The 21599-nt window shown below is 39.6% G+C and overlaps 1 protein-coding gene across 1 annotated transcript in view; it reads left to right on the plus strand.

Moving 5' to 3' along the window:
- Window positions 1-21599, plus strand: part of ANGPT1 (angiopoietin 1) — a 472143-nt gene that overhangs the window by 355105 nt on the left and 95439 nt on the right. Inside the window, exon 4 of the mRNA XM_019974047.2 lies at window positions 16069-16190. Coding sequence (XP_019829606.2) covers window positions 16069-16190 — 122 coding nt within the window. The remainder of the gene's footprint in view (window positions 1-16068; window positions 16191-21599) is intronic.

Below are 21599 nucleotides of genomic sequence, written 5' to 3' on the forward strand. Positions count from 1 at the left end.
CCCATGAAGACTATTTAGAACAGAAAGCTTGAGTGGTTTTCTCATATTGATACAGCTTGTTGTTGTTCAGTAGCTACTGCTGCTGCTGCTAAGTCACTTCAGTTATGTCCAACTCTGTGCAACCCCATAGATGGCAGGCCACCAGGCTCCCCATCCTTGGGATTCTCCAGGCAAGAACACTGGAGTGGGTTGCCATTTCCTTCTCCAATGCATGAAAGTAAAAAGTGAAAGTGAAGTCGCTCAGTCGTGTCCGACTCTTGGTGACCCCATGGACTGCAGCCTACCAGGCTCCTCCATCCATGGGATTTTCCAGTCAAGAGTACTGGAGTACGTGCCATTCCCTTCTCCGTAGCTAAGTTGTGTCCAATTCTGACCCCGTGGACTGCAGAAAACCTGGCTTTCCTGTCCTTCACTATCTCCTGGAGTTTGCTCAAACTCAAGTCCATTGTGTTAATTATGCCACCCAACCATCTCATCCTCTGTTGATACAGCTAGTGAATTGAGTTTGGTACTCAAACTGAAACATACACATTTCTTTCCTTTTCTGGCCTCCTTGGTTAGTAACAATACCTGCATTGGCAGGAGGGTTCTTTACCACTAGCGCCATCAGAGAAGCACCATACATATTCTACTTAAATCTAATTGAAAGTAAAAGTTGCTCAGTCGTGCCTGACTCTATGCAACCCCGTGGACTAAAAGTCCATGGAATTCTGTAGGCCAGAATACTGGAGTGGGTAGCCTTTCCCTTCTCCAGCAGATCTTCCCAAACCAGGGCTTAAACTGGGGTCTCCTGCATTGCAGGTGGATTCTTTACCAACTGAGCTATCAGAGAAGTCCTAAAACCTAATTATTCAAGTTCTAATGCAAGGCCAGGTTTACAAAGTGAGTCCTAGATTATTCCTTAATCTCAGTACACTCTATTCTTTTGTCATAAGCATTTATAAACCTTTAGTGCTATCCAGGTATGCTCCCAGGTTTTTCTTCCCTTATTCAGTCTACTTTATTTCACTTTGGTAAGTCTTACTATTCCTAAACTCATTTCAGGTCTCAGTTATTTTAGGAACTCATGCCAATAGTTTTGCAGTGTATTTTAATGCCCTAGCTTTCACATGATGTTGTTATAAAGATAAGTAACTTACTGCTTTTTAGTCTTCTGCTGATCTTCTAGACTTTAACTTAATTAAAGTAGGTAGAACCTTGGAATTATTGCAGTGGTGTTTAAAAGTATTCTTGTGCTCAATAAGCATCATAATGAGAAAAGACAGAGAATGAGTACAATTAAATAACCCTGCTGGTCATGGTGGTGAGACCAGGAACCAATGCTGGGCCTGTTCCTTCCTCCTTAGTTTAGCTTGCAATGTTTTCTTTACTCTGTTACCAGTTCATATCAATATCTCCTCTCTTTCTAGTTCCTCTTCCAAGCGCACAGTGTGAAGGGATTCATTTCAGATATTATTCATGCCTCTTCCTGTAGTGTGAATCTATTTCTGACTTCTTCCTCAGGCCAATTTTGAGTCAATGTACACTAGTAGACAAAAAAAATGTATATTAAAATTCACCTCTAATAATCTGCGCTTACCTCTCTTTAAAGCAATTTTACATATATTCAATTCAGTTCAGTTCAGTCACTCAGTCATGTCTGACTCCTTGGGAACCCATGGACTGCAGCATGCCAGGCCTCCCTGTCCATCACCAACTCACAGAGTTTACTCATGTCCACTGTGTCGGTGATGCCATCCAACCAACTCATCCTCTGTTGGCCCCTTCTCCTCCTGCTTCCAATCTTCCCCAGTATCAGGGTCTTTTCAAATGAGTCAGTTCTTCGCATCAGGTGGCCAAAGTATTGGAGTTTCAGCTTCAGCATCAGTCCTTCCAATGAATATTCAGGACTGATCTCCTTTAAGATGAACTGGTTGGATCTCCTTGTATTCCAAGGGACTCTCAGGAGTCTTGTCCAACACCACAGTTCAAAAGCATCAATTCTTCAGTGCTCAGCTTTCTTTTAGTCCAACTCTCACATCCATACATGACTACTGGAAAAACCATAGCTTTGACTAGACAAGCCTTTGTTGGCAAAGTAATGTCTCTACTTTTTAATATGCTGTCTAGGTTGGTCGTAACTTTTCTTCCAAGGAGCAGAACAAACATCTTTTAATTTCATGGCTTCAGTCACCATCTGCAGTGATTTTGGAGCCCCCCAAAATAAAGTCTCTTACTGTTTCCCCATCTATTTGCCATGAAGTGATGGGACCAGATGCCATGATCTTAGTTTTCTGAATATTGAGTTTTAAGCCAACTTTTTCACTGCTGAGTTTTCCAAATTTGCTGGCATATTGAGTGCAGCACTTTCACAGCATCATCTTTTAGGATTTGAAATAGCTCAACTGGAATTCCATCACCTCCACTAGCTTTGTTCGTAGTGATGCTTCTTCAGGCCCACTTGACTTCGCATTCCAGGATGTCTGGCTCTAGGTAAGTGATCACACCATTGTGATTATCTGGATAATCAAGATCTTTTTTGTACAGTTCTTCTGTATATTCTTGCCACCTCTTAATATCTTCTGCTTCTGTTAGGTCTGTACCATTTTTGTCCTTTATTGTGCCCATCTTTGCATGACATGTTCCCATGGTATCTCTCATTTTCTTGAAGAGATCTCTAGTCTTTCCTATTATATTGTTTTCCTCTATTTCTTTGCACTGATCACTGAGGAAGGCTTTCTTATCTCTCCTTGCTAGTCTTTGGAACTCTGTATTTAAATGAGTGTATCTTTCCTTTTCTCCTTTGCCTTTCACTTCTCTTCTATGCACAGCTATTTGCAAGGCCTCCTCAGATAACCATTTTGCCTTTTTGCATTTCTTTTCCTTGGGGGTGGTCTTGATCCCTGTCTCCTGTACAATGTCAGGAACTTTTGTCCATAGATCTTCAGGCGCTCTGCCTATCAGATCTAATCCCTTGAATCTATTTGTTACTTCCATCGTATAATTGTAAGGGATTTGATTTAGGTCATACCGGAATGGTCTAGTGGTTTTCCCTACCTTCTTCAATTTAAGTCTGAATTTGGCAATAAGGAGTTCATGGTCTGTGCCACAGTCAGCTCCCAGTCTTGTTTTTGCTGACTGTGTAGAACTTTTCCATCTTTGGCTGCAAAGAGTATAATCAATCTGTATTAGTTTTTAATTATTTTTAAACAAATATTTAGTGGGGTCGATATTATTACCATCCCTTGTTAAAGATGTGGAAGCTGAAACTCAAGAGAGGTAAAGAAATTGGCCCCAGGTGAAAAAACTTGTGAATATTAGAGGGGAGATTTGAACCCAGATTGTCTGGCATCAGAGTCTACATGCTTTACAGGCTTTCTGTCTATACTGTCTCTCTCTTGTGATTCCTTTCTCTCTCAGAGGCTACAGATGCAACTGGGGTTCTAGCAGAGGATAAAATGAATTTCAGATAAAGCAAATTAATGTGGATCTAATAGTGGCAACAGAACATTTTCTATAAATGATGAAGCTGCTGCCTTTGCTACTGCTGCTGAGGGAACCACCATCTATTGGTGGTTTTTACCCTGTGCCTGCACATCATCTCATGTAACCACTGCTGTCCTTGTCACTTTCTGGCTGTGTAACTATTAATATAAAGAAGTTCTATAGAAACAGTACAATTCTCCTCCAACTTCCAATCATTTATATAGAGCCATAGTTTTAGAAACATAATTTAATAAAAATTTTAAAGATATATTTTGAATACCTCCTTGATGCAAAATATTTTAATAAGTACCAAATAGAATACAGCAATAAGTAAAGCAGTCTTTATACTCAGTGAGCTTGAGTTAATGTGACAAAAATTTGCTAAACCATTTCTTTCTTGACTTTCCCTTAATTAGCTATGGAGCCTCCCTCACAGTCATAAAATGCATCTTTCCGATCTCTTGCTGGTGAAGAGGTGTAATAGATCAATGGTCCCAGCTGCTGGGCTCTGAAATCCATCACTGTGTTAGTACAGAGACCACAATTCTCAGTGGCCCCTTCCAGCCAAGGACGTATTGTGGCAGTGATGTTTAGACCCACTCCTGGTAGCTGTAAGATGCCACTGACACATGACTTGGCTCTCCATCATCAGCCTTGCCAAACTTTAGCACAACTCCCTGCATACCAAGACATCCAGTTAGCCTTACTCCTTTCCCTCTCTTCTTCATTGTGGTTAGATCTACATCCCAGTCGGAAGGTGACCCTAGTCAACTCTGGCTTTTCCCCAATTTTTCTCACAGGCATTTCCCCTAATTAATTTCCTGCAGTCTGGTATCTGCTTCTTAGAGGTCACAAATGATCACACCTGTTGTTTGGACTTGACTCATACAATTGTAAACTTAAAGTAGTTCAGGAACATTTAAACAATGAGCTTGTATGTGTAAGCAAAAATAGGTTTGAAAGAACAGAAAGGTCAGCACTCAAAGTTGAACCACTATCTCTTTAACTTGATGAGAGGATAGCTGAGTAAATATTTAACTTTTTGACTGAATTGAAATGGCAGTAAAATAAATTTGCTAATGAGTCATCCAAGGAAAATACCCTGATAATTAATTTTTTCACAAGGTCTGGAAAAGGGTTTGATAACCCATTAGAAGAGGGCTCAGTCAAATTTGAAATGCCATTTTTCAATGGCATTTTATTTTTGCAAAATAAAGTTTTATATGTTGCATATGGGTGGTTTCTCAATGTTGTTGTCCAGTCATTCAATCGTGTCCGATTCTGTGACCCCATGGACTGCACCACACCAGGCTACCCTAATCATCACCATCTCCCAGAGCTTGGTCAAACTCATGACCATGGAGTCAATGATGCCATCCAACTATCTCATCCTCTGTCGTCCCCTTCTCCTCCTGCCTTAAACCTTTCCCAACAGCAGGGTCTTTTCTAATGAGTTAGCTCTTTGCATCAGGTGGCTAAACTATTGGAGCTTCAGCTTCAGCATCAGTCCTTTCAATTAATATTTAGGACTGATTTACTTTAGGATGGACTGGTTGGATCTCCTTGCAGTCCAAGGGACTCTCAAGAGTCTTCTCCAACACCACAGTTCAAAAGCATCAATTCTTCAGCACTCAGCTGTATTTACAGTTCAACACTCACATCCATACCTGACTACTGGAAAAACCATAGCTTAGACTAGACAGACCTTTGTTGGCAAAGTAATGTCTCTGCTTTTTAATATGCTGTCTACTGCAAGGAGATCCAACCAGTCCATTCTGAAGGAGATCAGCCCTGGGATTTCTTTGGAAGGACTGATGCTAAAGCTGAAACTCCAATACTTTGGCTACCTCATGCGAAGAGTTGACTCATTGAAAAAGACATGCTGGGAGGGATTGGGGGCAGGAGGAGAAGGGGATGACAGAGGATAAGATGGCTGGATGGCATCACTGACTTGATGGACATGAGTTTGAGTGAACTCTGGGAGTTGGTGATGGACAGGAAGGCCTGGCATGCTGTGATTCATGGGGTCGCAAAGAGTTGGACACGACTGAGCGACTGAACTGACTGAATGAACTAGGTTTGTCATAGCTTCTTTTCCTTAATAAGAGAGCAGAATTGAGTAGTTGCACCAGGGCCTGCTAAGACTAAGATATTTACTATCTGGCTTTCTACAGCAATAGCTGATTAACTCCTGCACCAAGATTCCAACTCATAGAGAGCAAGGATTTTGTCTATCTTGGTCACTACTCTATCCTTAGGATTTAAAATAGTACTCACACAACAGGCTATCAATAAATACATGTTGAATGATTAAATTCACTAATAATAGTCATGTTGTTATTGTTCAGTCTCTCAGTCATGTCTGACTCTGTGACCCCATGAACTGCAGCACACCAGGCTTTGCTGTCCATCACCAACTCCCAGAACTTGCTCAAACTCACGTCCATTGAGTCGGTGATGCCATTCAAACATCTGGTCCTCTGTTGTCCCCTTTTCCTCTGGCCTTCTATCTTTCACAGCATCAGGGACTTTTCCAATGAATCAGCTCTTTGTATCAGGTGGCTAAAGTAGTGGAGTTTCAGCTGTACCATCAGTCCTTCAAATGCATATTCAGCATTGATTTTCTTTATGATTGACTGGTTTGATCTCCTTGCAGTCCAAGGGACTCTCCAAGAGTCTTCTCCAACACCACAGTTCAAAAGCATCAATTCTTCACTACTCAACCTTCTTTCTTGTCCAACTCTCATATCCATTCATGACTACTGAAAAAACCATTGCTTTGACTATACGGATCTTTTTTGGCAAAATAATGTCTCTGCTGTTTAATGTGCTGTCTAGGATGGTCTAGCTTTTCATCCAAGGAGCAAGCGAACTTTAATTTCATGGCTGTAGTCACATCCTCAGTGATTTTGGAGCCCAAGAAAAAGTCTGTCACTTTTTCCATTGTTACCTCATCTATTTGCCATGAAGTGATGGGACCGGATGCCATGATCTTAGTTTTTTGAATGTTCAATTTTAAGCCAGCTTTTTCACTCTCCTTTTTTACCTTCAAGAGTCTCTTTAGTTCCTCTTTGATTTCTGCCATAAGGGTGGTGTCATCTACATATAGATTATTGATATATTATTAATAATAATTCTCTAAGATTATCTAATTTTCACAGATTTCCTCAACTTTTTACCAAAAATTTTATTGGCATTTTATTTTTTTATTTTTTTTAATTTAAATTTATTTATTTTAAGTGGAGGCTAATTATTTTACAATATTATATTGGTTTTGCCATACATCAACATGAAGCCACCATGGGTGTACACATGCTCCCCATCCTGAACCCCCCCTCACCTCCATCCCTGTACCATCCCTCTGGGTCATCCTAGTGCACCAGCCCCAAGCATCCTGTATCCTGCATCGAACCTGGACTGGCGATTCATTTCTTATATGATATTATACATGTTTCAATGCCATTCTCCCAAATCATCCCACCCTCTCCCTCTCCCACAGAGTCCAAAAGACTGTTCTATACATCAGTGTCTCTTGCTGTCTCGCATACAGGGTTATCGTTACCATCTTTCTGAATTCCATATATATGCATTAGTATACTATATTGGTGTTTTTCTTTCTGGCTTACTTCACTCTGTATAATCGGCTCCAGTTTCATCCACCTCATTAGAACTGATTCAAATGTATTCTTTTTAATGGCTGAGTAATACTCCATTGTGTATATGTACCACAGCTTTCTTATCCATTCATCTGCTGATGGACATCTAAGTTACTTCCATGTCCTGGCTATTATAAACAGTGCTGCAATGAACTTTATTTTTTACCACTTAATAGTCTCTTTTAATTTGGAGCAATGTTACATTTTTTTTAAATTGAAGTATAGTTGATTCACAATAGTATATAAGTTTCAGGTGTACAGCATAAAGTGAAGTCGCTCAGTCGTGGCTGACTCTTTGTGACCCCATGGGCTGTAGCCTACCAGGCTCCTCTGTCCATGGGATTTTCCAGGCAAGGAAGTCAACATACAGCATAATGATTCACAATTTTTAAAGATTATACTTCATTTGAAGTTATAAATTATCACCTCTATTCCCTGTGTTGTACAGTGTATCATTGTAACAGTTATTTTATGTGTGCGTGCACGCTCAGTCGCTTCAGTCATTGTCTGACTCTTTGTGACCCTATGGACTGTGTAGTCCACCAGGCTCTATCCATGGGATTCTCTACTAAGAATACTGGAATGGGTTGTCCTGCCCTTCTCCAGGGGATCTTCCTGACCCAGGGATTGAACCTGGGTCATCTCCTGCGTTGCAGGCACTCTTTACTGCTGAACTACCAGGGAAGATCCATTTGTTTTATATATAATAGTTTGTACTCCTTAGTCCCCTACCCCTATCTTGACCCTTCCTCACTTCCTTCTCCCCACTGGTAACCACTAAATTGTTCTCTATAACTGTGAGTCTGTTTCTTTTTTGTTATATTCACTAGTTTGTTTTTTTAGATTCTTCATATAAGTGATAACATATACTATTTGTCTTTCTGTTTAACTTTTTGTTTTTCTTGAGATTTTAAAGATACTTGGTCAGTTGTTCTGTATAGTGTCTCATATTCTTAATTTGTCTGAGTATTTCTTTATGATATGTTTTTAATTTACTTTTCCATCCTCTGTATTTTTTTTAACTGAAAGTTAAGTCTACAGGCTTAATTGGGTTAAGTTGGACATGGTGGTGGGTGTGCTTTGTAGAATTACTAGTCACTTCTTATTTCATCTCATCAGGAGACATAAATGCCAGCTTGCCACCATCTCGGTAACACTAATTTTAAGTTGGTTAGGGTAAAAAGACCCTATAGTTCTCCATTCCAATTGTCCACTTTCCCCTTGGAAATTAGCAAAAGCCCTGTAGACTGATACATTGTCACACTACCCATCACTGACCAAATAAATTATTTCCTTGATTTTGTAAAATGGTGATCATATAACTAACTTCTAACTCTCCTTCCATGTACGTATATTAGCCTTCATTCTTCTGTAAAAGTCTAATTGCTGAGTCATCATACCTTGTGTTCTTTTTTTTTTTTTTTAATTTGAAAAACATAGTTAAAGTAAAGAAAAGAGAATCGTACAGCAAGGCAGATTTTAAAGTTAATATGCCAGTCAAAGGAATTTTTTTATGTGGAATATTTTCCTTTTAAGGAAAGTTAGAGGAACTTAAGTATTAAAGGGAAGCTGGATGAAATTATCTAGCTCACTTTCTTTAAGAAAATCCTGATTTTTATTTTTAAAATTTTGCTTATTTTTTAAAGAAAGAACTGAAATTTTATAGTCTATAAATCCTCAGTTCCAAGTCTTAGATCATTTTTTCTTGTTTCTTTAGTTGCTAAGTCATATCCAACTCTTTGTGACTCCACGGACTGTAGCCCACCAGGCGTCTCTGTTTATGGGATTTACTAGACAGAAATACTGGAGTGGGTTACCATTTCCTTCTCTAAGGGATCTTCCTGACCCAAGAATTGAACTCATTTCTCCTGCACTGCAGGTGGATTCTTTACCACTGAGCCACCTGGGAAGCCCATATCTTCCTTACTGTATGGTGTATTGTGAAAAATTTATGCTTTGAAATTGTTTCTTGAGGGCTTGTGTTACATACTCTTCACTTTCCCCTTTCCTTCCCGCTTCTGTCCTCTCCTTTCCTCTCGTTCCCCTTTTATGTTTTCCCCTTCTTTCTCTCTTTCTTTCTGATATGTGCTTTTGGAACATGTTTAGGCTAAAGAAGGAAATGTCTTTTGTCATTTTAATGGAACACTCAGATTATTGCTAAGCAGCATGTTCCATAGACACATAGAAAGAAAGTGGTCAATTTATCATAGTTTCCTGTACAATTCTCTTCAGTTGCCTGCTTTTGAACTTCAGGCCTATTTTAATACATCAAGGGAGAGAGTTGAAATAAAGCAGCTCTTTGATTAAAGTGATGGAGAGAGAAGAAAAGGGATTGCCTTTTGTTTTCAAAATTGGCCTGAGATGACCTAAAGCTTAGCCTGGACATTTGAGATTTGTTCCCCTGTTTCTCCTACATTCAGACACTGCTTTAGATTGGGACTGTTAAAACGGAAGTCCAGCTTGATGCTCACCTGGCCTGTTACTCTGTCTCTGAGCATTACCCAACTTGAAAACTGACTCACTAGCCTTTGGTTAGCATCTAACGAGTAGCTCTGAATGTCCAGGATTTCAGGCCTCATGCTGGGCTCCAGAGGTTTCAAGGGCCTCAGGTGAACTAGTCCTCCCTTTGTGCAGCTGACATCTTCACGGGGCAGAAATGATAGTATATGAGTGAACTGACAGGATGATTTCATTTAAAAAGTAAAACAGGGCCACCTGATCAATGATGTGGGAGCTCCTTTACAGAGACTAGCCAGAACGGGCCTCCTTAGACAAGACTTGAATTATAAGAATAAATCACCCATGCATCTGGGAATTGATGGACATTCTAGGCAGGGGAAACTGCAAAGACCCTGAGGTGGAGATTAATTTGGCATGTTGGGGTAGCAGTAAGAAGGCCAGTGTGATTGGGGCATAATGATCAGGGAAGAGAGTGGAAAAGAAGTGAGATCTGAGAAGCAGTCAGGGTCCTGATCACATAGGACCTTGAAAGTTAGGCTGAGAACTCTGGAATTTGTTCTGATTTTAAAGGGAAGTCACAAGCATATTTAACAGAGGACATGACATCTGATTTGTGTTTTTTAGAAGAGCACTCTGGTTGCTATGTAGCACAGGGACTGGAAGTAGGACAACATAGAGAAAAATTAGGGGCTGTAGTGTCTCCAGACTTAGATATAGGCAACTTAATTTTCAATTTTTGATGGTTCCATTTTGTTCTCAATGTTTTCTCATGTTCTTCTCAGACATGAAGACCAAATTCTGTCCTCTGTAAAATGAAAATTTTGGTATTTGAGAATATTAGGAAGTATGATCAGAGACTACAGAGAATAAAGGAGAAAACAGATTTTAATGGCATATGATATGCTTGACTTAATGAGACAATGAATGCATTCATTTAATAAATATTGAGGGTCCTGTCTATGCCAAGCACTGTCCTAAATCTCACCAAAAAATATAGCTGTTTCATCCCCTAGTTAATTATTTCCTAAATTTTCATTCTTGTTAATAAACAAACAGAAAACTCACCCAAAGATATGTTTCAGTTCAGTTCAGTTCAGTTCAGTTGCTCGTCCTGTCTGACTCTTTGCGACCCCATGAATTGCAGCACGCCAGGCCTCCCTGTCCATCACCAACTCCCAGAGTTCACTCAAATTCACGTCCATGGAGTCAGTGATGCATCCAGCCATCTCATCCTCTGTCATCCCCTTCTCCTCCTGCCCCCAATCCCTCCCAGCATCAGAGTCTTTTCCAATGAGTCAACTCTTCGCATGAGGTAGCCAAAGTACTAGAGTTTCAGCTTTAGCATCATTCCTTCCAAAGAACACCCGGACTGATCTCCTTTAGAATGAACTGGTTGGATCTCCTTGCAGTTCAAGGGACTCTCAAGAGTCTTCTCCAACACCACAGTTCAAAAGCATCAATTCTTCAGCGCTCAGCTGTCTTCACAGTCCAACTCTCACATCCGTACATGACTACTGGAAAAACCATAGCCTTGACTAGACAGACCTTTGTTGGCAAACTAATGTCTCTGCTTTTCAAAATGCTATCTAGGTTGGTCATAATCTTCCTTCCAAGGAGTAAGCGTCTTTCAATTTAATGGCTGCAATCACCATCTGCAGTGATTTTGGAACCCCTCAAAATAAAGTCCGACACTGTTTCCACTGTTTCCCCATCTATTTGCCGTGAAGTGATGGGACCATATGCCATGACCTTAGTTTTCTGAATGTTGAGCTTTAAGCCAACTTTTTCACTCTCCTCTTTCACTTTCATCAAGAGGCTTTTTAGTTCCTCTTCACTTTCTGCCATAAGGGTGGTGTCATCTGCATATCTGAGGTGATTGGTATTTCTCCCGGCAATCTTGATTCCAGCTTGTGCTTCTTCCAGCCCAGCGTTTCTCATGATGTACTCTGCATATAAGTTAAATGCAATCTGAAAAACAACAGAATGATCTCTGTTCGTTTCCAAGGCAAACCATTCAATATCACAGTAATCCAAGTCTATGCCCCAACCAGTAACGCTGAAGAAGCTGAGGTTGAATGGTTCTATGAAGACCTACAAGACCTTTTAGAACTAAGACCCAAAAAAGATGTCCTTTTCATTATATGGGACTGGAATGCAAAAGTAGGAAGTCAAGAAACACCTGGAGTAACAGGCAAATTTGGCCTTGGAATATGGAATGAAGCAAGGCAAAGGCTAATAGAGTTTTGCCAAGAGAATGCACTGGTCATAGCAAACACCCTCTTCCAACAACAGAAGAGAAGACTCTACACATGGACCAGATGGTCAACACCAAAATCAGATTGATTATATTCTTTGCAGCCAAAGATGGAGAAGCTCTACACAGTCAGCAAAAACAAGACTGGGGGTATGACCTAAATCAAATTCCTTATGATTATACAGTGGAAGTGAGAAATAGATTTAAGGGACTAGATCTGATAGAGTGCCTGATGAACCATGGACAGAGGTTCATGACATTGTACAGGAGACAGGGATCAAGACCATCCCCATGGAAAAGAAATGCAAAAAAGCAAAATGGCTGTTGGAGGAGGCCTTACAAATAGCTGTGAAAAGAAGAGAAGCAAAAAGCAAAGGAGAAAAGGAAAGATATAAGCATCTGAATGCAGAGTTCCAAAGAATAGCAAGAAGAGATAAGAAAGCCTTCCTCAGCGATCAGTGCAAAGAAATAGAGGAAAACAACAGAATTGGAAAGACTAGAGATCTCTTCAAGATATGTTTAATAGTTTAAAATTATATCTTGTGTGTCCCTAATCTTTATATTCTCTACAGTTTTTTCCTCTGGGCTGCTTTTAGCTCTGTCTTCAAAGCATAGGTTCTCCTGCTCCTGTTTTCTCTCAGATGAAACAATTTAGGATGGGAAATACTTTTTTAAACACAAATATGAATTTCAATTAGTAGTAGTAACTTTTAGACTAGCTTTCAGATCTGTAATCAATATGATAATTGTATAGATGAATTATAGTCGCTTAAAACTTTTTTAAAGCCCAAATGCCCTACCTTAGTGTTCTCTTCTCTAACCCCTTCAGCAGGGCTGGGACTGGGGTGAAAGCAATGAGATCAAGTTATGCAAGACTGAATCATACATTTGTAGGGGCATATCCTATCTTTAGTTTAAAATGATATTCTGTTTCATGTGGATATTTTTTACATTAATTTTTATCTTTCAAAGTATTGCATTCAAATATTACTTGATTATTGAGTTTTTGGCTTAAATCTTACACCTTAAATCTTAACACCTGAGGCAGTTGCCTCTCTCATCTCACCTAGTCCCTATTCTGCTTCCCTGCCAATATATCCTCTTCACCTACAATCTCTCCATTAGTCCAAGCCCCAGCCCTGATCATGTCAGGATATTTTGAAAAGGCTTTTTCTGTGTGATTCTTATATAATTACAGGTTTAAACCTGCTACAGAAAAAGAAGAAAGTTTTACTGGTGTCATTTTTAGAGGAGGACCCTTTAGATTGATATTGACCCTCCAGAAGGTTTCCCAGGTCCTTTTCAACAAGTGTTCTAAAAAAGGTACCATGGTTATAAAAGTTCTCAAACAACTTAAGGAGTTTTAAAATTAATAGTACTTTCTTCCTTGTCCTTTTTAACCTCTGTTAAAGAAGGATGAGAAAGGGTCAGGACCAGGGCATTGGCACAGCTTGAAGTCATCATCTAGAACAGGAATGTATGTTGTTTGTTCAGAGGATGGGTAGGTTTGCATTCATGGCTCAGAGTCATGTTATATTAAAGCCTGACTAGCAGCATGCGTCTTTGTGATTCAAGATGAGGTGAACATTTAGAGTTTCTGGAGGACCCCATGTATGCAGTTGAAAAATAACTAACAGTCAGTCTTCAGTGCAATCTGGGTTCCTAGTTACTTCATCTCCTCAGATAAGATCCAGGATAGTTTGAGTCCCCCTCTTCTTGGTACAGTATCTGGGTTCAAAACCCAGTTCTTCCCTTGGTTCCTGTGTGGATTCTGGCTTCTCTCTGAACCTCAGTTTCTTCATTTATAAATTGATAATAATAATTCCTCTTACTAATTCACTGGGTACCCATGTCTATGAAATGATGATACTAGAAGGACTGGCATAAACTAACATAAGCAGTTCAGTTCAGTTGCTCAGTCGTGTCCAACTCTTTGTGACCCCATGAATCGCAGCACGCCAGGCCTCCCTGTCCATCACCATCTCCTGGAGTTCACTCAAACTCATGTCCATCAAGTCAGTGAAGCCATCCAGCCATCTCATCCTCTGTTGTCCGATTCTCCTCCTGCCCCCAATCCCTCCCAGCAGCAGAGTCTTTTCCAATGAGTCAACTCTTCGCATGAGGTAGCCAAAGTACTGGAGTTTCAGCTTTAGCATCATTCCTTCCAAAGAATACCCAGGACTGATCTCCTTTGGGATGGACTGGTTGGATCTCCTTGCAGTCCAAGGGACTCTCAAGAGTATTCTCCAACATCACAGTTCAAAAGCATCAATTCTTCGGCCCTCAGCCTTCTTCACAGTCCAACTCTCGCATCCATACATGACCACAGGAAAAATCATAGCCTTGACTAGACAGACCTTTGTTGGCAAAGTAATGTCTGTGCTTTTCAATATGCTATCTAGGTTGGTCATACCTTTTCTTCCAAGGAGTACTGCTAAGTCACTTCAGTCGTGTCCGACTCTGGGCGACCCCAGAGACGCCAGCCCACCAGGCTCCCCCGTCCCTGGATTCTCCAGGCAAGAACACTGGAGTGGGTTGCCATTTCCTTCTCCAGTGCATGAAAGTGAAAAGTGAAAGTGAAGTCGCTCAATCTTGTTTGACTCTTAGCGACCCCATGGACTGCAGCCTACCAGGCTCCTCCATCCATGGGATTTTCCAGGCAAGAGTACTGGCGTGGGGTGCCATTGCTTTCTCCGTCCAAGGAGTAAGCGTCTTTTTTTTTTTTATTTTATTTTATTTTTAAACTTTACAATATTGTATTAGTTTTGACAAATATCGAAATGAAGCCGCCACAGGTATACCTGTGTTCCCCATCCTGAACTCTCCTCCCTCCTCCCTCCTCATACCCTCCCTCTGGGTCATCCCAGTGCACCAGCCCCAAGCATCCAGTATCGTGCATCGAACCTGGACTGGCGACTCGTTTCATACATGATATTATACATGTTTCAATGTCATTCTCCCAAATTTCCCCACCCTCTCCGTCTCCCACAGAGTCCATAAGACTGATCTATATATCAGTGTCTCTTTTGCTGTCTCGTACACAGGGTTATTGTTACCATCTTTCTAAATTCCATATATATGCGTTAATATACTGTATTGGTGTTTTTCTTTCTGGCTTACTTCACTCTGTAAGCGTCTTTTAATTTCATGGCTGCAATCACCATATGAAGTGATTTTGGAACCCCCAAAATTAAAGTCTGACACTGTTTCCCCATCTATTTGCCATGAAGTGATGGGACCAGATGCCATGACCTTAGTTTTCTGAATGTTGAGCTTTAAGCCAACTTTTTCACTCTCCTCTTTCACTTTCATCAAGAGGCTTTTTAGTTCCTCTTCACTTTCTGCCATAAGTGTGGTGTCATCTGCATATCTGAGGTGATTGGTATTTCTCCTGGCAATCTTGATTCCAGCTTGTGCTTCTTCCAGCCCAGCATTTCTCATGATGTACTCTGCATAGAAGTTAAATAAGCAGGGTGACAATATACAGCCTTGACGTACTCCTTTTGCTATTTGGAACCAGTCTGTTGTTCCATGTCCAGTTCTAACTGTTGCTTCCTGACCTGCATATAGGTTTCTCAGGAGCAGGTCAGGTGGTCTGGTATTCCCATCTCTTTCAGAATTTCCACAGTTTATTGTGATCCACACAGTCAAAGGCTTTTGCCTAGTCAATAAAGCAGAAATAGATGTTTTTCTGGAACTCTCTAATGTGATAAGTGTTCAGTAAATTGTGCTCATGAATCTGTCTAAACTGTATCATGAGATGTTTGTACATTTCTAATCAATTTTTGCTAGGTGATGGGACAAGTAAGATATGTTTTACATGCCTATTAGTTATTCTTAGTTATATACAGTACCTAAGACCTTGTAGTAACAATTATCTTGTACTTGTAAATATTGGAGATATATATACACACACATATAAGGCAGCTAGCACAGTGGGCTATCCTAGGGATTGTGGTGGTGGTATTTTAGTTGCTAAGTCATGTAGGGATTGAGGACATGAAAATTTAAATATGAAAATGGTTTTAACAACTCAGTTTTCTCATTCAATTGCAGTTCAGTCTTGAACAAATATAATGTTTGAGACATGTAAAGCATTTTTTAGTAGAATGTAGACCATTTTATTATCCTAGAGAAATATTATTTGAAAAGAAAACACAGCTAAATAAAAAACCCAAAATAATAATTTTGACTCTTTGTGAAGATTTAAAAGTTTTTATCTTTTATCTTAAGGTACTAAATCAAACATCTCGACTTGAAATACAACTGCTGGAGAATTCATTATCAACCTACAAGCTAGAGAAACAACTTCTTCAACAGACAAATGAAATCTTAAAGATTCATGAGAAAAACAGGTGAGGGTTGTTGTATTGCAAAAATATGAACATATGTACTTATATCCTCCACCTTCTGCCACCTCTTAAGATGGATGTAATTTGAAAAAAATACAGAGGCAAATTAATTTTTAATATAAAAAGAAATGAGAGTCTAAGGTGACTATAGCAAGTATGGCAAAAATAAGATTAATACTATAGCTTTCACTCTTGAAATATTTGCTTTTTATAACTTTTAACACTAATTTATCTAATATTCTGTTGTTCAAATCTTACTATATCCACAAAAAATAATTCTATGACCAAATTTGGTAACAGAAAATATTAAGTTTCAGTAGAACCAAAATCTATAGTGATAGTGAAAAAAATAGAGCCTCTGAAACTCTAAATTGAATTATCACTTTATCTGCCCTCAACCATTTACAGACCTACAAGATGGTTGAATTCAGAGTTCTTGCACTAGAGAGAAGCACATTTTCTTTTCAGAAAATTACTTCCCTATCAAACTGGTTCAAGAGCTGTCTCCCCTCACCCCCCATTTAAGGTCATTAACTCTGAACATAATACATTTCTTTGGTTAGCTCTATAGACAAATTGATAAAAAGGGATTAGATCTGATAGACAGAGTAACTGAAGATCTATGGACAGAGGTTCCTGACATCATACAGGAGGAAGTGATCAAGACCATCCCCAAGGAAAAGAAATGCAAAAAGGCAAAACGGTTGTGTGAAGAGGCCTTACAAATAGCTGAGAAAAGAAGAGAAGCTAAAGGGAAAGGACAAAAAGAAAGATATACCCATTTGAATGCAGAGTTCCAAAGAATAGCAAGGAGAGATAAAGCCTTCCTCAGTGATCAATGCAAAGAAATAGAGGAAACAATAGAATGGGAAAGACTAGAGATCTCTTCAAGAATATTAGAGATACCAAGGGAACATGTCATGCAAAGATGGGCACAATAAAGGACAGAAATGGTATAGACCTAACAGAAGCAGAAGATATTAAGAAGAGGTGGCAAGAATACACAGAAGAACTGTACAAAAAAGATCTTGATTACCCAGATAATCATGATGTTGTGATCACTCACCTAGAGCCAGACATCCTGGAATGTGAAGTCAAGTGGGCCTGAGGAAGCATCACTATGAACAAAGCTAGTGGAGGTGATAGAATTCCAGTTGAGCTATTTCAAATCCTAAAAGATGATGCTGTGAAAGTGCTGCACTCAAGATGCCAGCAAATTTGGAAAACTCAGCAGTGGCCACAGGACTGGAAAAGGTCAGTTTTCATTCCAATCCCAAAGAAAGGCAATGCCAAAGAATGTTCAAACTATTGCAAAATTACACTTATCTCACACGATAGCAAAATACTGCTCAAAATTCTCCAAGCCAGGCTTCAACAGTACATGAACTGTGAACTTCCAGGTGTTGAAGCTGGATTTAGAAAAGGCAAAGAAACCAGAGATCAAATTGCCAACATCTGTTGGATCATTGGAAAAATAAGAGAGTTCCAGAAAAATATCTACTTCTGCTTTATAGACTATGCCAAAGCCTTTGACTGTGTGGATCACAACAAACTCTGGAAAATTCTTCAAGAGATGGGAATACCAGACCACCTGACCTGCCTCCTGAGATATCTATATGCAGATCAAGAAGCAACAGTTATAACTGGACATGGAAAAAGAGACTGAGTCCAAATAGGGAAAGGAATATGTCAAGGCTGTATATTGTCCCCCTGCTTATTTAACTTATATGCAGAGTGCATCATGTGAAATGCCAGGCTGGATGAAGCACAAACTGGAATCAAGATTGCTGGAGAAATATCAATAACTTCAGATATGCAAATGATACCACCCTTATGGCAGAAGCAAAGAAGAACTAAAGAGCCTCTTGATGAAAGTGAAAGAGGAAAGTGAAAAAGTTGGCTTAAAACTCAACATTCAGAAAACTAAGATCATGGCATCCGGTCCCATAACTTCATGGCAAATAGATGGGGAAACAATGAAAACAGAGACAGACTTTATTTTGGGGGGCTCCAAAATCACTGCAGATGGTGATTGCAGCCATGAAATTAAAAGACTCTTGCTCCTTGGAAGAAAACTTATGACCAACGTAGACAACATATTGGAGAAGGCAATTGCATCCCACTCCAGTACTCTTGCCTGGAAAATCCCATGGGTGGAGGAGCCTGGTGGGCTGCAGTCCATGGGGTCGCTAATAGTTGGACATGACTGAGCGACTTCACTTTCACTTTTCACTTTAATGCATTAGAGAAGGAAATGGCAACCCACTCTAGTGTTCTTGCCTGGAGAGCCCCAGGGACGGAGGAGCCTGGTAGGCTGCCGTCTGGGGTCGCACAGAGTTGAACACGACTGAAGTGACTTAGCAGCAGCAGCAGACAGTATATTAAAAAGCAGAGACAGTACTTTGCCAACAGAGGTCCATCTAGTCAAAGCTCTGATTTTTCCAGTAGTCTTGTATGGATGTGAGAGTTGGACTGTAAAAAAAGCTGAGTGCCAAAGAACTGATGCTTTTGAAGTCTAGTTAGAGAAGACTCGAGATTTCCTTGGAGAACAAGGAAATCCAGCCAGTCCATCCTAAAGGAAATCAGTCCTGAATATTCATTGGAATAACTGATGCTGAAACTGAAACTTCAATACTTTGGCCACCTGATGCTAAGAACTGACTCATTAGAAAACACCCTGAGGCTGGGAAAGATTGAAGGCAGGAGAAGGAGATGACAGAGGATGAGATGGTTGGATGGCATCACTGACGTGATGGGCATGAATTTGAGTAGGCTCCGGGAGTTGTTGATGGACAGAGAAGCCTGGCATGCTGCAGTTGGGATTGCAAAGAATCAAACACAACTGAGCGACTGAATTGACTGAACTGACAGATATATTTTATAAACAATTAATCATCTCAGGTAAGTGAAATGGGTCTTACAGATCTTGCAACCAGGATGATTTATAAACTCATTACTTTGAAATTACTAATATTCATGATGGACAATTCAGTCAAAATGCTGACCTCTGTAAGACAAATATATTTTATACTAACTGTATTTTCTTCTGGATATTTGGACAGCTTGAAGAAGTTTCAGTTCTTATGTATTATTTGATTTAAAGATCATTGTGTTTCTACAAACTAGTTCAATACCGTTGTCTTGGTGGAACAGGAGTTTCCACCATATTCCAAACCAAAAAAACACCTACAATGAACTTCTAGTTCTCCTCTTCACCTTATAGATGAGGAAACAGACTCAGTGGAAGTGAGTGATCTATCCAAGGTCACACAGCTTCCGGTGGCACAACTGGGAACGTAATCCATGTTCTTTGTTCCTAGTCCTATCTTTTCCACTATGGCACATTCTCACAATACCGTCTGCAACCTAGAAGGAATTCCCAACTTTATGCTAAGTGTAGACTTTAATGACAATGATTATAATTAAACTTTTACATGAAGAAGATAAACGTGACTTTGGTATAGAGTCCAAATGGGGTCACTGCATGCTCTGTGACTTGTATTTCTAAGTTCTACATTCATTTATCTTTGTACTGTGTCATAGGGTAAACTGTGTAACTATAAATAAACTCAATAGGACTTGACCCTGAACTAGTTGCATGATGAAATGTTCTGGAATTGAAAATCCTGTTTAAAAGTACCAAAACCTCACTGCAGATTCACAGTAACCAGAGACATACATGTGACAGGTATACTTTACTGCACTATCCCTTGATTTAGGGTCCTACCATGCTTTAACTTTGTTACTAAAAGGACACCTCATTTATAATCATGTTTCAAGATGCTATTGTGAAAGATTTGTCTTTGAATGAAGAAGTAAAATAATGACAGTTTTGCCTTATTTTTAGGTTGTTTTTAGAATTCTATAAATAACACAAATTTACTGTAGAAAATGAGAAATTTCAGAAGAAAATTAAAAACCATGACCCCATCACATTGAGAGAGCTTCATATGTTGCTGTAAAAAAAAACATAAATATATTTTCTTAAAAAGTTGTATCATGCTGTACACACTGTTTTGCAGCCTTCTTCGGAGATTCCTCCAGTATAATTCTTAAAAACTACATATTATTTCATTTTATAGATGTATCCTAGGATGGTTTTGATTTATCTCACATTAAGTGTGTTACCACACGTGGATTCTTTGTTTAAAAAGAAAGTCATCAACATGAATTTAAGCTATTCAGTCCTCCACCTGCTGACATGCATGTCGTCTCTTTGTCCGTATCTAACACTGTAGCTGTCAGGATACTTTAAAGAAACTGGGAAGCCTGAAAGGGCTCACCCTTTCCTACAAAGTGAAATGACTTTCCTAAGTGTCACTTGTACTTAGCTCTTTCCATCTCTCCTTGTCTCTCTCCTCTCTTTCCCTCCCTCCTGCTCAGAGTCATCCTTTCTCTTTTTTCCTTCTTTTTTCAAGATTATAGCAGTTCCATTTTCTAGCAGTACAAGCATTTCAAAATGTATTCAAGGATTTAGGTTTTAGCTTGAAATTCATTTCTGTGCACATGCTGTAAAAAATTTACATGCATTGACCCTCAAGTGTGATGTTGCTGCACATGTGGCTCCTGGGGGTATTTTTCTATCAAAGTGCTGAATCTTCTAGCATTTCTATATCTCTGTAATTAGCTGTGTCTTCTGTTGATGGATCCATGTGTGCAATGGAGTGTTGGTGGGACATCTATTCTTAAACCAAGTATATTCTTCCACAAACCACTTCGAAAAAAAGTGTTTTTCTTTATACAAACCAGAAATACGTATTTGTGATACACAGCATACTTTCCCTGTTATGTTTATTGTTATTATTTATTTTCGTATGTGAAATGGAATTGGAGAAACTCTGCCAAGGTCTTTCTAGAACAACGAAGAAATGTGCCCCCCCCCCCCAACACCATTTAAGTGGATCAAAGGTCAAGGTCAAGCACAAAGCTGTTTATATATTTTTAAATAGTTTATTGATCATTCCTCCTATTCCTTAAATGAATCTTAATACTCAAATGCAACAAGAAGCTATTTCTACATCGAAGCATCTCTGAAATGTAAGAACAACATGCCATTAGTTGGCCAGGTCTGGTTTGGATCAGCTAATACACTTTGCAAAGGGGATTATCTAAATTAAGCTTTGCTTCCTCCCCAAGGAATGTCAGAAGTTGTGTCTGGGTGTGTGACTTACTAGTTTTGAGTATGATGGAGCTTCAGCTGCCAAGTCAGTGAGCCCTGCAAAGAGCCCACCACTTCTTTGGCAGAACATGGAGGAATATTTTATAGACAGGATTATACTACACAGTCATGCTGAGAGGTCCTGCTGATCTGCATCCAGACAAACTGACTGCATCAGTTGTAGGATTGAAAATAGAAGGCTGGCCGCATTAGAGTCACTTTTTTCTCCCCTGAATGGTGAAAGGCACAAAGCA

The sequence above is a fragment of the Bos indicus genome, chromosome 14, assembly GCF_029378745.1.
Source record: "Bos indicus isolate NIAB-ARS_2022 breed Sahiwal x Tharparkar chromosome 14, NIAB-ARS_B.indTharparkar_mat_pri_1.0, whole genome shotgun sequence".
NCBI lineage: Eukaryota > Metazoa > Chordata > Mammalia > Artiodactyla > Bovidae > Bos > Bos indicus.